The following is a 15,589-nucleotide window of genomic DNA, read 5'->3' on the forward strand; positions in this document are numbered from 1 at the left end:
CCCCGACTGGCCATCGTGGGCGAAGCTCCAGTGACTACTAGTCAGACACCAATATGTTATTAAAGAACATCCATCCATCCATTATCCCAACCGCTCATCCTGGGGCTTGCAGTTTAGATCCTCCTTTTACCAGTTCAAAATGATTTACTAAATCCCATAGATCAGTGACATTTGTCACTTGGCCTTTGAGCCAGGGGTGGCCCTGGTGGCCAGACTGACTGGTGGCTCTTATCTCCCAGATTCCCAAACCCCATGATGCCGCACTAGCTTATTTGCTGAAAAGGGGTAGCAGACATTTACCTGAGTGCAATCACTTTGTTCGAGTTCCTTTTCTTTTCACTTTCAAATTTTATAAAATCTTTTAACATTAATTTGAACTTTATTGTTCTAATGTTTTATTCTAGATTGTTAATCAGAATCAGAATCGTGTTTATTGTCCGTGTAGGTTTGCACATACATGGAATTTGATGCCAGTTTCGTGGCTCTCTCAGTGTACTTAACATAGAATAACAACACTACAACACAACAATCTTCAGATATATACACAAGGATTGACTCTATACAGGTGAAATAAGAGGCGATAAAGTGCAGTGGTGCAGAGGATATATCAGAGATGCTGAAATAGAAGTTAGCAGGTTACTTACATACATGCCTGAGGTAGATGGACATGACAGAGCGTACCAGTATACGTACAATGTACAGTACACTGTATACAAAATGATTGGATTTATTGACAGTGTTAAGCATTCATTTGAATGATAGCCCGCGGAAAGATATTTTATATAATATAAATATCTAAATGTTTCAGAAGAAGACTATAATTATTTTGTTGGGTGTGTCAGAGAAGACAGGGAAAGAGTATAGGGGTCTAGTGTTGAACTATAGTAAGTAGTGTGGGAGAAATGACCTAAATGGGCTTTCGACTTGTGTGCAAAAGCCATATTCGTGCCCTAAAAAACATTATTTCCTGCGGTTTAGGAATACATTTGTACTGTGCAGTCCAAAGCACAGGCACTGGTTTGGTGCCCAGTGACTTGTGCACAAACTCAGCTTTTTGTTACTGCTAGTGTGTCTGCAACAGCAACGAGGACAAAGAGATAAAAAGAAACAAAGAACTAGAATAGTGTACTCTTCATCTAGTGCAGATCTCCGGCCAGGCGTGTCTCCTCTTCTCCGTTGCTCGGATTTAGGCAAAAACCCAGCTGAGGAGGAGTTGGCTCTCAACTGCGGTTTAAAACAGGTTTTTTTTCTCACAGGTTCTGATTCACTGCAACCGTGAGAGGTCCATGATCATACAGTTATAACTGTGCACACATGTTATTAGACTGACAGGCCCAGTAGTGTGCGAGATTAGCAGCGGACGGATGAACCAGTCTTTTTCCTGCCATTATAAGACTTTTGTGCAGCACTCAAGTCGATTGAATGGGAAATACGGGGGGGGGGGGGGTTGATACGCAGCTCCATCCATTATCCAAACCGCTTATCCTGCTCTCAGGGTCGCGGGGATGCTGGAGCCTATTCCAGCATTCACTGGGCGGCATGCGGGGAAACACCCTGCACAAGCTGCCAGGCCATCACAGCCCCCACCCCCCACCCCCCCACACACACATAGATATGCAGCGCTCAAGCTAAAAAAAAATTACTACCTAATAGTTAGTCTGTGGATGCGCAGGCCGACCCTCGCACGAATGCGACCAAGTCTAATATGAACTTGCACTTTCCAGAAAGAAAAGGTTTGCCATGCGACCATTTGGGTTTAACATTGGCGGCCTGTCCAGGGTGTCTCCCCCTCCTGCCGCCCAATGACTGCTGGGATAGGCTCCAGCATCCCCGCGACCCTGAGAGCAGGATAAGCGGTTCGGATAATGAATGAATGAATGAATGAATGAATGAATGAATGAATGAATAAAGCTGGGTAAACCGTTTACACCGGTGCATGCGTGACTCACATCTGCGGTTGACTCAGATCGGGCAGCCACGAGAGTAGACGTCACTTCCTGTTTTGACTGCAACCTCGAGGAAGTTGTGCCTTTTCAATTTTCGCATTTTTTTTGGATTATCAATAACTTTTCATCATGTCGCTGCCCGTTGGTTTGGGAGGGAACAACCATCACTGAACGGGGGGGCTAAGAGTACATCGGTCACCATCTTGCAATGCTGTGATCGCAACTATTCCCCAATCCGAGAATAGTACACATGGCCATTGTAACTCTAGTCAATGCTTATGGCAATTTGCATATGAAACTGATAGTTGGTTGCGGTCCTGGTGTGTATGTACTGTATTATTTATAAGGCCGGGGGTCTGCAGTCAGCTGAGACTGAAAATGTCCCTTAGATGAGTGATGAAGTGTTTCTCTCAACAAATGTTGTATCCAGATGAACTGATTCAACTTTTTGAGATTTCCTTACCTGGATTATTGACCATGCATAAAGACATTTGCCTTACCTTTCTTTTGGACCTGTAATAAGTGCATTGTTAGTAACAGGCTAGCAGTCTTATATGAAGTCTGAATCTTCCTTGTTTTGGTCTTTGAAAACCCCCAGCATTTGTATGCCCTTAGCCGACAGTGAGTGAGGAGCATCTGATGAGTTGCACCACATCAGACAGTGCAAATTAAAAATGTGCAGTGTGATTAATCCCTCAGAGAAGACCAGGGAAATAGTGGTAGACTTTCTTTGATAAGTTATCTTCCAGACCAGTGATTTTCAACCTCTTTTCCCACAAGCTCCCCCATGTCAACGGAAATATTCCAGGGTCCCCCCCCCATAGTAAACATGATAACCTGTCTGCCAGTCATCATCACACCTCCATCTGTGCATACTCCGATGCACTTAGTTGAGCTTATCCCATTTAACCCCATACAAGTATATAAAAGAGATCTGAAAACAACTTTGTAGTAATCCTCGAATGTTTACGAAGCAAAAACCCTTCTTTAGTCCCCTTTTGGTGGTGATGGTGGCCGCCATTTGGATGCTGCCTGCCCTTCCACTCCTCACATAAGTTTTTCTTTTATTACATGATGATGCTGGTCACGTGGCTTGGGTCCTGGACTGCTCCATTGGCATGTGGACACTGCTTGGCATCCTGTGCATCATGTTCTTCATAAATTTTATGTCCATTATAATTCTGTTATCCTCTTCAATGTTGTATTATGTAAATTGCGTGAACACAACATCCATTGCACGCTGTCCGTCTTGGGAGAGAGATCCCTCCTCTGTTGCTCTCCCTGAGGTTTCTTCCTATTTTTTCTCCCTGTTAAAGGGGTTTTTTTAGGGAGTTTTTCCTTATCCGATGAGAGGGTCTAAGGACAGGATGTTGTGTTGCTGTTAAGCCCACTGAGGCAAATTTGTAATTTGTGATATTGGGCTATACAAATAAAATTGATTTGATTTGATTTGATTTTCCTATTCATAGCAAACATATGAGAGTGAAATCTACAGAAAGTAAAAGGTTTGATATTTTATATAGTGTTAATCACTTGCTTTTAAGACACATTATCTTTTTAAGACACTTTATTTGTCATCGTAAGCAATCATACCTCTGCATCTAACCCATCCTATGGTATTGGAGGAGTGGGCAGCCACAGTGCAGTGCCCAGGGGCCAACTCCAGTTCTTTTTGCTATTGCCTTGGTCAGGGGTGCAGACAGCAGTATTAACCCTAACAGACATGTCTTTGACATGTATTTGTGTTATTTATCTAGCTAAATAATTACTGATGTCTTGATGTTTTGTAATTGACTCTTTCAATAATTCCCAACATGTCAAGGTCCGCGCTGGCAGCCCTCTGAGGCCCTCCTTTGGGCGTCGCTGCCCTGTTTAGAATCACTTCTCTAAACCAAAAACTCGGTTTCACTGCCACCCCAAAGATGAAGAAACGACTGGGAACAATGGCCAAGTGTTTTTCATGGGCTATCCCTGTCGCAGATAGACAGAGATATGGTTGAAAATCGGTGATTTTTCCCTTTAAGCATAAGCCAAACATCCATCCATCTGCTTAACCTGCTTGGGGTCACGGGGATGCTGGAGCCTATCCCAGCAGTCATTGGGCGGCAGGCGGGGAGACACCCTGGACAGGCTGCCAGACCATCACAGAGCCTAACATGACTAGTAAATAACAGCAGGTTTGCTTAATGGTTGTGACAGAAACCAAGAAAATTACTCATGCTCCCCTACTCCCCAGATTTCTACAGAAGTCTGCTACCTAAGATTTAAAAGCACAGTGGCTGAGCCAACCAATTGTTTTTGTTGTTGTTGGAAGACCTGTGATGCCCACCCCACAAGGGACTTTGCTTTTACTTATTGTTGTTTTCAGCAAGCTATGTAGTGATCACAGTAAACTGATGTCAACTAAAGGTGCCAGGGAATGTGCTGGGTATCTGCTAACTTTTTGTTTGTATTTGCTTGTCTTGCTTGCCTGAGGATGAGCCAAGCCTTGTGTCTAATTAGGTGCCGTTATGCATGCTCAATAATCCAGGTAAGGACATCACAGAACGTTGAATCACTTCATCTGGACGCAACGTTTATTGAGAGAAACGTTTCATCACTCATCCAAGTGACCCCTTCAGTCTCAACAGACTGCAGATATCGCCACCCTTATAAACAGGGGCAGTGCTGGGGGGTGGGGGCTTGGGAGGGAGGAGAAAGGCCGTAGCACCCCTATAGCACCCCCAAGACATTTGTAACATTTTCACACGTTTCATTTTTTTTCTTCACTGAATAAAATGAATTGTTCGACTGTGTGACATTATCTTGTCGTCACACAGTCGAACAATTCATTTTCCATCCATTATCCGTTATCCAAACCACTTATCCTGCTCTCAGGGTCACGCGGATGCTGGAGCGTATCCCAGCAGTCATTTAAAATCAGTTTTAGTAATCATCCATTTTCTTATCTATACAATAATAGTTAAATGACAATTTTCCACTGAACTAGTTGTTACAGTGGTATACTCAGGGCTTCATACACAAGCAGTACCAAAAAGTAAAATATCTATTCTGCTTTGACCTGGTATCATGTGATGATAATAGACATTCAGAGCGACACAAAATGTATGGGCTTGTTAATGTCAATATTTTGAGCACTTCAAGGAGAGGCAACTTTCTAGGACGTCCAACCAAGGAAATTAAGCATTGAACTACTTCATACAGCATGTTTGACTGAAACGTAAGAGTATGACTGTACACTTGGACCAGGGAAGTTTTTGACAATGGGAGAGAACCCTAACTGACACATACAACGACACAAACACGCTTTAACAGGATGATTAAATACATTTCTAGTTTAAACAACGTTCTTGTGGCTTTGAATCAAATATAACTATCGGGGTTTCACTGGCAAAAACTGTCCTTGTTGTTATTATTTTTCCATTAGGGCTGAACACGTCAGTTTCCGAATTGAAATATACAAACGTGCAACAGTCACATCGCAAAGGATGCATTTGTAACGTGCATGGATAAGTAGACACGTTGGTCCTTGACTAACGGGTCGGACCCTTTAGTCGACTGGTTAACGTTGTCGCTTGCGGAGCGGGAGACACGGGTTCGCGTCCTGGCCGTGGTGACGGTCTCCCGGACTGCCCCCCGAACTCGCTACATTGGTGTCAGAAGTGGGATGGAGCGACCGTAAGGCCATCGGAAGCGTAGGCGCCCTGAGGCGTGAAGGAGCTGATATGCTTAAACGCGGGGACGCGCTTCCCGAAGGAGGGGGGGGGGTAGTGTAACGTGCATGGATAAGTAGACACGTTGGTCCTTGACTAACGGGACGGACCCTTTAGTCGACTGGTTAACGTTGTCGCTTGCGGTGCAGGGGATGTGGGTTCGCGTCCCGGCTGTGGCGACGGTATCTCCAACTGCCCCCCGAATTCGCTAGACGTTGAAAGGGGAACTGGGCCCATCTGTCACGATAAAGCTCGTATTGGTTGACAGAAAACGAAATACCGCAAAGTCCGCTTTTTTAATGACAATTCTTGAAGAAAATATTCTAAGCGCATCTGACAAGAAATTGTTTTGTTTGCTTTAAAGATCTCTTGTAAATTGCAAGAATGAAAAATTCTTTGCAAACTGAGAGTGAAACTGAAAGTTAAAAGCTACACATATCTGGCGAAGTCATTTAACTCTTTTTTAATCATTAACACTTCAATAAATGTCTCAAAAAAAGCAAAAACATCCAATTTTTTTCTTCCAGTATCGACGTTCAGCCATATTTCCCACATTTAATCCCACGGTCGAAAGCCCTTAAGTCTCCTAGTTCCGGATGGCGTTGAACGCAGCATTTACTATCGCGCTTGGAAATCGGAAACTTCCCAGGTCCGAGTTTTGATGAACGCAGCATGACGCCGCATGTGTGTTAGTGGCTCATTATCTGGCAGCCGGAGTGGCAACGGACAGAAGAGAGGGGATCCCCGGGAATTTTTTTTTTTTAGCGAATTACGGGTGTAGCTTAATATTACATCAAAACATTTGAAAACTCGGGGGAACCTGATTAAGCTGCTCCTGACTCCGTAAGTCAACACAGTAGATCAACATATACAAAGGAATCAATTCTGAATTGAATGAAGGCGACGACGGGAAGTTTTTCCTGTCGACGTTAGCTCAGCTCATCTATGATAAGCTAGCTAGCGTAGCTTGGTCTGGCTAACAGCTAGCGTGCAAGTTACGATGTGTGTGTATGTGTCGCTTTTGGCTACACGCACACATACATATACACACATACACGTACACGCAGACACAGGCACACACACCGAGTGCCAAGAAGAATCCGACTCAAAAAGTCGGGAAATATAATAACTGTTAACTGTCAAAACTTGTATTATGGTATTATGGTATTTTAATCGGTAGATTAGACATTTAATATTATTCGTCTGCTTCGACGGTACGGAAGTCTTTGCTAAAACTTTTCAGTGGGTGTTGGATAAATAAAGCCTTGATCATTTGTGAGTGAATCTGAAGCGACCGTCTGTCTGTCTGTCTGTCTCGCCAGACTAGTGTCCGGGGAGTTAACATTAGCTCGCTAACGTCGTTAATGTTAGCAGGCTAACTTGGCTAGCTAGCTTGTTAAATGTAAGCGGCTCTACGACACGGGGTTGGTTTCATTGTCTGTCGTGTGTGTAGCTATTTGGCCGCGCACAAAAAAAATCTTACGTCAACATCATGATTATTCCAAGGTTAGTAAAATCCTCTGTGGGTGACTTGGATTAACTACCTCTTATCTCCACCAACTATTAACGGTTGTTAGCTATCATTAGGTAGTTCACGGCTTTGTGGCTGGACAGACGGACAGGTTGTTGTTCGCAAAGCAAGTTAGCATGGGGTAGCTTGTTGTTGTTTATAGTTTAGTTGGACGGAGGTAATCTGAACGTTAAAGTTGAATTGATGAAGCTTGTTAAATTATTCCATCTTTCAAACGGATTTTGCAATGCCGGCTACTATTACCTGAGTGTTGATGAATTCGATTATAACTTGGAAAAGATCTTGGTTTTCACAACTTTGTCAGATTAGCATGAACAACCTTTTTTAATGGAGGCGTAATGGTGGATGGTGACGCCTCCATTTGTATATGTGTCTGTCCAGCCGGCATAGCAGTTGTCACATACTCTTAGCCATTGACGATTCTGCACCCATCTTGTTTCTCAGTTTACCATAACAATTAAGGATCTGCTGGCTTTGATCAAACTGCGAATCGCCTGTTTTCTCTTGAATCTGGAGTTATGCTTTGTAACTGTTACACAGAATAGTTAGAGCTGATAATTTAGATAATGTTTATCAAGAATGTATGGGTTTATCCAGGCTTTCTTACTAACTAACATGATTCACATTGTTGTGTTAGATACTCCTGATTAAGTAACTCATTTTTATAATAATGATGAAAAAATATTTCAGGAAAATTTAGCTTGCTTCTGCAGGATAATCATGAGTCTGATCATGTGTATTTAAACACACTTGAAGAGGGTTATATTTTAGATATCATGAGGCTTAATGGTGAGTTTCATATCACGTTTTCTGCTAATTGAGTGCCCTCTGTTGAGAGTAACGTGGTATTGGGCACCCTTGACTAGTGATGGGGGACACGTCGCTTTCTGTTGCATGATGGGCCATAGAGGCGCCTAAGGAGTGATTCCTCTTGTGAAAAATCCTCCTGAGAATGATGTGACTAGACAGGCATGACTCAGCTCACTTTAGACCCACTCTGGTTCTGCTGCATCAGGGTTGACCACCGACCACCCACCTTCCAACTCATGCACACTAAACCTTGAGTTTAAACCCCCCCCCCCCACTTGCATCTTAAGGAAGTGTGAGTGGGTAGAATAAGAATTTCCTTGTGTAACCGCAAAGTAAGAACGTGTTACTTGCTACTTCTGCAACCATGCCATATCCCATGGTCATAAGCTTATGTATTATTGTTTGTTTGTGTTTTTAGGTCCCTCTTTGTGGCATGTCATTTATTCATCTTGTTTATTTTGTGCAGCACTTACAGTATCTTTTTAAATATTGTAATCAGTGATGTCTAATCAGTATCAATGAATTCTATTATGTGTGTTGTACTACACATTTTAAAAGCTTTAGATACGTTTCATGTCTGTGTTCCTAATGAAACAAAACGGTGACAGCAGTACACTTTACAACCACAACATTTTGTTGGTGCAGTTTAAGGTACATTGAATGCAGCCAACAGATAGTAAAGTCATGATCACATCCACTTCACACATCTTTGATGGAATGTACATCTTAATGCTGCAGTACTACACCTATTTTATTTCTACTTGGAGAAAATCAAAAGATTTCTAGGATCAGCCTCGTCATTCTTGCCTGCTTTAATGCTCCACAATGAAATCCAGACCTTACGGAGGCCACTATTCTCTGCAGTGTGCAGTATAGCATCTCTCTTATTGTTTCCATCCATCCACATGTCTGGCTAAGGTGTTATCGTAATAGCATCTGTGTAGCTCACAGTGGGACACCTTGCAACACTGCTGGTGTCTTTGTTAGACTGAGAGCCCAAGCAGAGGTGGTTGAGCAGCAAGTTAGCCTCTGCTGAGTTTTAGTGGTCTTCTTAAATGGCTGGGTAATAAATACAGTTAGTAGATGCATTGTAGTCTTGAGATGGTAATAGAATCAGAGGGAGATTTCCATTGCTGTCAGTGTTTTGTGCACGTTACAGAAAACCATATGTCATCTCTCCAATTACTGAATTGAACATCTTTGTCAGTGCATGCTCTCAACCAACATTGTTCAGTAAATCCATGGAAACATAGCAATGAAAATATGTTGAACCGTGCACTCTGTAATATGGTTAATAAGTGTCCACTAATGCAAATGACAGTGAAGAGGATTCCTTGTATACTATGTTTTGTAATGGCTTGCTTGCTGCTGATATCCCAGGGTGGGGTTGTCTGCGTACACCATCTCTAACAAGAGGTTAACAGGAAATGTAACCGCATCTATGAAGACTGACTCTGTCTGGCTTCCTGAACTCATTGAGGGGTGGACTTGGTCTATATGGTGTCAGCGGAAGATGTGTGGTAGTTGTGAGGGATGTTGGACCCTTGGATCAGAATGACTTTAGTCAGTGGACAGCTGCTGTTCATTCACAAAGTCTGTTTTGAAAGATCCTTGTTAAGCCATTTTTAGGCTTGATTGTGAAATTGGAGGCAAAATAGAAAGGTTGTTATGTAGCTGTAAAGTGCTACCACACACATAGGACCGGTGTGAGGAAGACCGGCAAAGAATCATTCTGTTTGAATGAACTCTTATGTTATCATTTCTTGTTAGTGAGCAACAATATTTAGTGGTGCAAGATGATATGTAGTCAGTTTGCCTTGTGCTTAATTCATGGAAAATGCCTTTCTTTTGTGTTTATTATCAATTTATTTGTTCCTACTGCACCATTGAGGTATGTATAGCCCTATTGGTGGTTATATTATGCTATACTGAGGTATGTAGGCTGGTTGATACTCTCAATCTATTGCCTATTCCTGAAATTATAAGGATGCCAAGGAAGGTTGTATTTGATTTAAATATCATGCAATGCTGGGATCACAGGGAATGTCTAGTCATTTTCATAATGTTATTAGGTTGTTTGTCTATTTGTGTATGTCTTTTTCTCAGTTTCCTTTTGTATTGCTTGTAGTACAAGAGGATAGCTGCAGTTGTGCTGCCCTGGGGTTGCACCCTAAGCCCTTAGGCTGTTCTCGGAAGTGGAGGGCAAGAATCCTTCAACGTTTCACTGGCTAAATAATTTCTTGTTTGCCCTGTTGGACTTCATATTGACTAAACTATGTGTTTAAAGCTTACTGTTTTTACAAGTCTCTAGTAAGCGTTAGTTGTATAAGATGGGTTTAAGGCATGTATGAGAAAGAAGGAACCTCTGTTTTATTGAAACTTAGAGAAAATATGCAAACATACTACTTAAAGAATAGATATGTCTATTTTTTTACACTCTATATTTAGGCCTATATTTTGTGCTTCTTAGAGGACAGCACCATTTACACCTTCATCCAGCAGCATGACTGTCTGAGGTCCAGCAGTCAGTTTAACTTAATTGGAAACAACTTTTGTCATTTGGTAGCCATAGCTTGGCTAATGCCAAGTCAGTGGCTAATGCCACAATTATTTGGTATGGAGCTTAAAGAATAGCCATTTGCTGTTGTTTCAGTCTGTCAGGTATTCTTTTGGGGAAAAGACCATTTGTCGACTAGGTTGTCCATATGGGTTATAATGTTAAGTACTTTTTAAGAACAAGAAATTGATGGTGTCAGGATTTTTTTTTTTTTTTTTGAGGGCAGAGTGACTGATGTGGTTATGGAGACATTACTTTTTATGAAGAGGAACGTAAATTAATCAAGTCCAACTAAGCAATGCTTTTTTTCTTTTTCTTGTATAAGCTGTGCGATTGTGATAGGTGGCTATATCCGACATGATGGAGCCATTCTTGACGAGAACAAAAGCTATTGAACTAGAATGCTAACTCTTAAAATGACTTATTTCACATTGACACAAAGCATATGATGTAGCTAATAAGCTTTTGTTAAGTTGTTACTACAGTTGTTACACATGCTCTTATGTAGGTGGCCACTCATAAATGGCGCACCTTTAATGTCCTGTCAGTGTGGACTGATTTTTTCCAGTTGGGTGTATAACAATCTCAGAATGTTTTTACTGGTCAGTGCTGACACGGCAGCTCTGCAGCTCTCCATACAGCAGACGAAGCAGTCACTAGAAAGATGCAGCACCAAGGCACATATCCAAGAGGGGAATCAATTGCCCAATGTCATGCATATCAATGCCACGTGGTTGTTTGTGTGTGTTTGGGTTGCTTGATGGCTTTGATAGACAACCTTTGTGTGGTCTTCCCTTTTATTTGTCAACTCAGTTTTTATACACATTGACTAATGTGTAAAATCCTCAGGATTTTAAGATGTTTCTGGATGAGTTGGTTTGTGTATGAAAGTGAAGGGTGAGGTTTCATTGTGGAGATGGTGGTGTTGGCTTTTACCTCATGTTTAAACTTGGGAGTGAGTGCATTTAGCCCCTATCAATGCTTCTACAAGAAGATGGAAAATTAAGGTGTTAGACTGGTGGTTTTTAGCTCCACATTGGGACTGCTCACAACTGTGCCAGTTTTCTGTTTTCCTAGGTATATACCAGCCATGAAATTAAGGAATTTTCAGAGCTGGCATAATAGGGGAATGTAATTAACTTCCTGGTAGAATGCAAACCAGCAAGTAGGCTACTGGGAGTGTTGAGGACTATACTCAAAAGACACTGAGTTGTCTACCTAATGGAGAAAATTTAATAACACCTCATGTTCCACTTTGACGTAGTACTTTTTCTTTCTTTCTTTCTTCCTTTCTTTTTGCTTTCTTTCTGGCAGCCATATCAGGAGTTTTTTTCTCTCCCCTTTTTCTCCCCAAGTGTACCCAGCTAATTACCTGACTCTTCCGAGCCGTCCCGGTGGCTGCTCCACCCCCTCTGCTGAGCAGGGCTGCAGTCTACCACATGCTTCCTCCGATACATGTGGAGTCACCAGCCGCCTCTTTTCACCTGACAGTGAGGAGTTTCACCAGGGGGATGTAGTGCGTGCGTGGGAGGATCATGCTATTCCCCCCAGTTCCCCTCCCCCCCGAACAGGCACCCTGACTGACCAGAGGAGGCGCTAGTGCAGCGACCTGGACACGTACCCACATCCAGCTTCCCAGCTGCAGACATGGCCAATTGTGTCTGTAGGGACGTCTGACCAAGCCGGAGATAACACTAGGATTTGAATTGGTGATCCCCGTGTTGGTAGGCAACGGGATAGACCGCTACGCTACCTGGACGCCTTAGGAGTTTTTATATACAGTATCCTGACTAACCAGTAGTGTGGCTTATTATTGCTGTGCTCTTTATAGACTGAGTCAGGAAAGTGGATGACATGTAGCGTATGTGGAAGTTGTGCTGAAATTTCATGCCTTGCCAGGATTCCACTCTCCTTCTCGTGTACGTGCGTTAAGAACTGTCACCGCTGTGTTTGTTACAATGGTGTTATGCATTGCAAATTCCTTAAAGTAGTCTACTTGATTCTAATGGCAATAGGGACAAAATGAGAGGGGGCTGGAGGTGTGATTTTCACTATGTGGTTTTTATGGCAGCCAAAATTATATTCCCCTCCTCACCTAAGGTGTTGTACCCAAGGTGTTGCCATGTCCATTGTTTGATAAATGTTATGTCACCTTGATGTTGATGTCAATTTGCATTTCAGTCAACATCGAAATATTAAATGACCGTTGTGACTGCATTTATAATCCATCGCCTGTTTTAAGGCCTTGATTTGATTTTAGTGGCCATTTAGTTTAGATCAAACATTCGGTTATTCATTAGGAAAATGTGAAGCTTGGAAACAGGTATTCACAACAGCTCTACTAAAAACATCTCAGTAATACAAGACAAGTCATTCCTGACAAGTCAATAGATTGACGGGGAAGTTGCAACCCCAATCTCCGTACCATTTGTAGTGGAAAAAGCGGTGAATGTACAATTCTAAATGGGTGATAATAGTGAAAATTAATCTGAAGAAAATAATTTTTTCCTCTTTTTATTTATTTAGATAGTTCTCTGTATTTGTAAACATACCTACCATAGCAAAGGCATTGCAGAGAAGCTTTGTTGCGCTTATTTTGACTGTCATTACTGACAGTGAGCAGATCAAGTGCATGCAAGTGGTGTGTGTCAATGATTTTAGTGGCCTTTCTTCTTCCAATCACGGAGTCGTTTTCAAGTTCATTGTTCCTTCAAATGTCCTTATTCAAGAACTTCATAAGGAGATTGATTTAACGTCATTTCATGTCCATTGATGCCCCTTCAGCATGCTACCAAGGTTATTGTGGGCCCCCTATATACCTTTAACAGTTTGAGGGCATCTGAGATTGACAAAATTAAACCCTCCTCATGGAGTTGCCATGAAATAAAGGTACCTGATGCAAACTCAGAATGCAAGATGACTGACCTACTTTACCCTAATGTGTTCTTCAGCAGTACTAAGTGCTGATCAGCTCCTTGTTGTCTTATCTGGTTTAACTGTACTCTTCTGTGCCCTTTGGGTTCTTCTTCCCCCTTCTTCTCTCGTCATTTCCTGCTACAGTGCATTTCCAAGAAATGTAATCTGATAGGCATCTGCGTGTGTCCTCACACTTCATTCTGTAGGTATGGGCCTTGAGTTTGACAAGATACGGTGTTTAGACATTTGGAAGTAGTTTAGCTGAAATGGGAGCTCCTACTTGTCAATGTTAGTTGAAACATTTTAGCTAAGCTGTTCCTTTTTTATCATTTAAAGTAAACGTTTTTTGCTGGACACAATAGCCAGTGATTTAGCGATTAGAAGCTAAAGGAATCGAAACAGGAGACGTTAACTTGACATTCTGGTTCAGTGTTTGGGACCTCTAAACTGTTACGCATTTGATGGAAGGAAGTGGAATCTCAGATTTTAGGTTTTCTCAACAGCCATATCTACTCACATGCATATATGTGTGTGTGTGTGTGTGTGTGTGTGTAAATAAATAAATAAATTATATATATATATATATATATATATAGTGATTTTTTTTCTTCTCCCGGAAACCATCAATGGTGTTGATAAAAGTGCTCAAAAAATGAGTGGAAGAACATGAGTAATAGATACACTACCGTTCAAAAGTTTGGGATCACATTGAAATGTCCATATTTTTGAAGGAAAAGCACTGTACTTTTCAATGAAGATAACTTTAAACTAGTCTTAACTTTAAAGAAATACACTCTATACATTGCTAATGTGGTAAATGACTATTCTAGCTGCAAATGTCTGGTTTTTGGTGCAATATCTACATAGGTGTATAGAGGCCCATTTCAAGCAACTATCACTCCAGTGTTCTAATGGTACAATGTGTTTGCTCATTGGCTCAGAAGGCTAATTGATGATTAGAAAACCCTTGTGCAATCATGTTCACACATCTGAAAACAGTTTAGCTCGTTACAGAAGCTACAAAACTGACCTTCCTTTGAGCAGATTGAGTTTCTGGAGCATCACATTTGTGGGGTCAATTAAACGCTCAAAATGGCCAGAAAAAGAGAACTTTCATCTGAAACTCGACAGTCTATTCTTGTTCTTAGAAATGAAGGCTATTCCATGCGAGAAATTGCTAAGAAATTGAAGATTTCCTACACCGGTGTGTACTACTCCCTTCAGAGGACAGCACAAACAGGCTCTAACCAGAGTAGAAAAAGAAGTGGGAGGCCGCGTTGCACAACTGAGCAAGAAGATAAGTACATTAGAGTCTCTAGTTTGAGAAACAGACGCCTCACAGGTCCCCAACTGGCATCTTCATTAAATAGTACCCGCAAAACACCAGTGTCAACATCTACAGTGAAGAGGCGGCTGCGGGATTCTGGGCTTCAGGGCAGAGTGGCAAAGAAAAAGCCATATCTGAGACTGACCAATAAAAGAAAAAGATGAAGATGGGCAAAAGAACACAGACATTGGACAGAGGAAGACTGGAAAAAAGTGTTGTGGACGGATGAATCCAAGTTTGAGGTGTTTGGATCACAAAGAAGAACGTTTGTGAGACGCAGAACAAATGAAAAGATGCTGGAAGAATGCCTGACGCCATCTGTTAAGCATGGTGGAGGTAATGTGATGGTCTGGGGTTGCTTTGGTGCTGGTAAGGTGGGAGATTTGTACAGGGTAAAAGGGATTCTGAATAAGGAAGGCTATCACTCCATTTTGCAACGCCATGCCATACCCAGTGGACAGCGCTTGATTGGAGCCAATTTCATCCTACAACAGGACAATGACCCTAAACACACCTCCAAATTGTGCAAGAACTATTTAGAGCAGAAGCAGGCAGCTGGTATTCTATCGGTAATGGAGTGGCCAGCGCAGTCACCAGATCTGAACCCCATTGAGCTGTTGTGGGAGCAGCTTGACCGTATGGTACGCAAGAAGTGCCCATCCAACCAATCCAACTTGTGGGAGCTGCTTCTGGAAGCGTGGGGTGCAATTTCTCCAGATTACTTCAACAAATTAACAGCTAGAATGCCAAAGGTCTGCAATGCTGTAATTGCTGCAAATGGAGGATTCT

At 42.1% G+C, this 15,589-nt stretch overlaps 1 protein-coding gene across 2 annotated transcripts in view; it reads left to right on the plus strand.

The window, feature by feature from the left end:
* The first annotated feature begins 6,365 nt into the window (after positions 1-6,365).
* gatad2ab (GATA zinc finger domain containing 2Ab) overlaps positions 6,366-15,589 on the plus strand; it is a 51,100-nt gene continuing 41,876 nt past the window's right edge. Inside the window, exon 1 of one of the 2 annotated variants that reach the window (XM_056277168.1) lies at positions 6,366-6,502. Coding sequence is in view for 1 of the 2 variants with exons in the window: in XM_056277167.1 (XP_056133142.1) it covers positions 7,152-7,165 (14 nt within the window). In the remaining variant the exon portion in view is untranslated. Of the gene's footprint in view, positions 6,503-7,124; positions 7,166-15,589 lie in introns of those variants that run through there. The other variant, XM_056277167.1, reaches the window with a different exon arrangement.

The sequence above is a fragment of the Lampris incognitus genome, chromosome 3 (assembly GCF_029633865.1).
Source record: "Lampris incognitus isolate fLamInc1 chromosome 3, fLamInc1.hap2, whole genome shotgun sequence".
Classification (NCBI taxonomy): domain Eukaryota; kingdom Metazoa; phylum Chordata; class Actinopteri; order Lampriformes; family Lampridae; genus Lampris; species Lampris incognitus.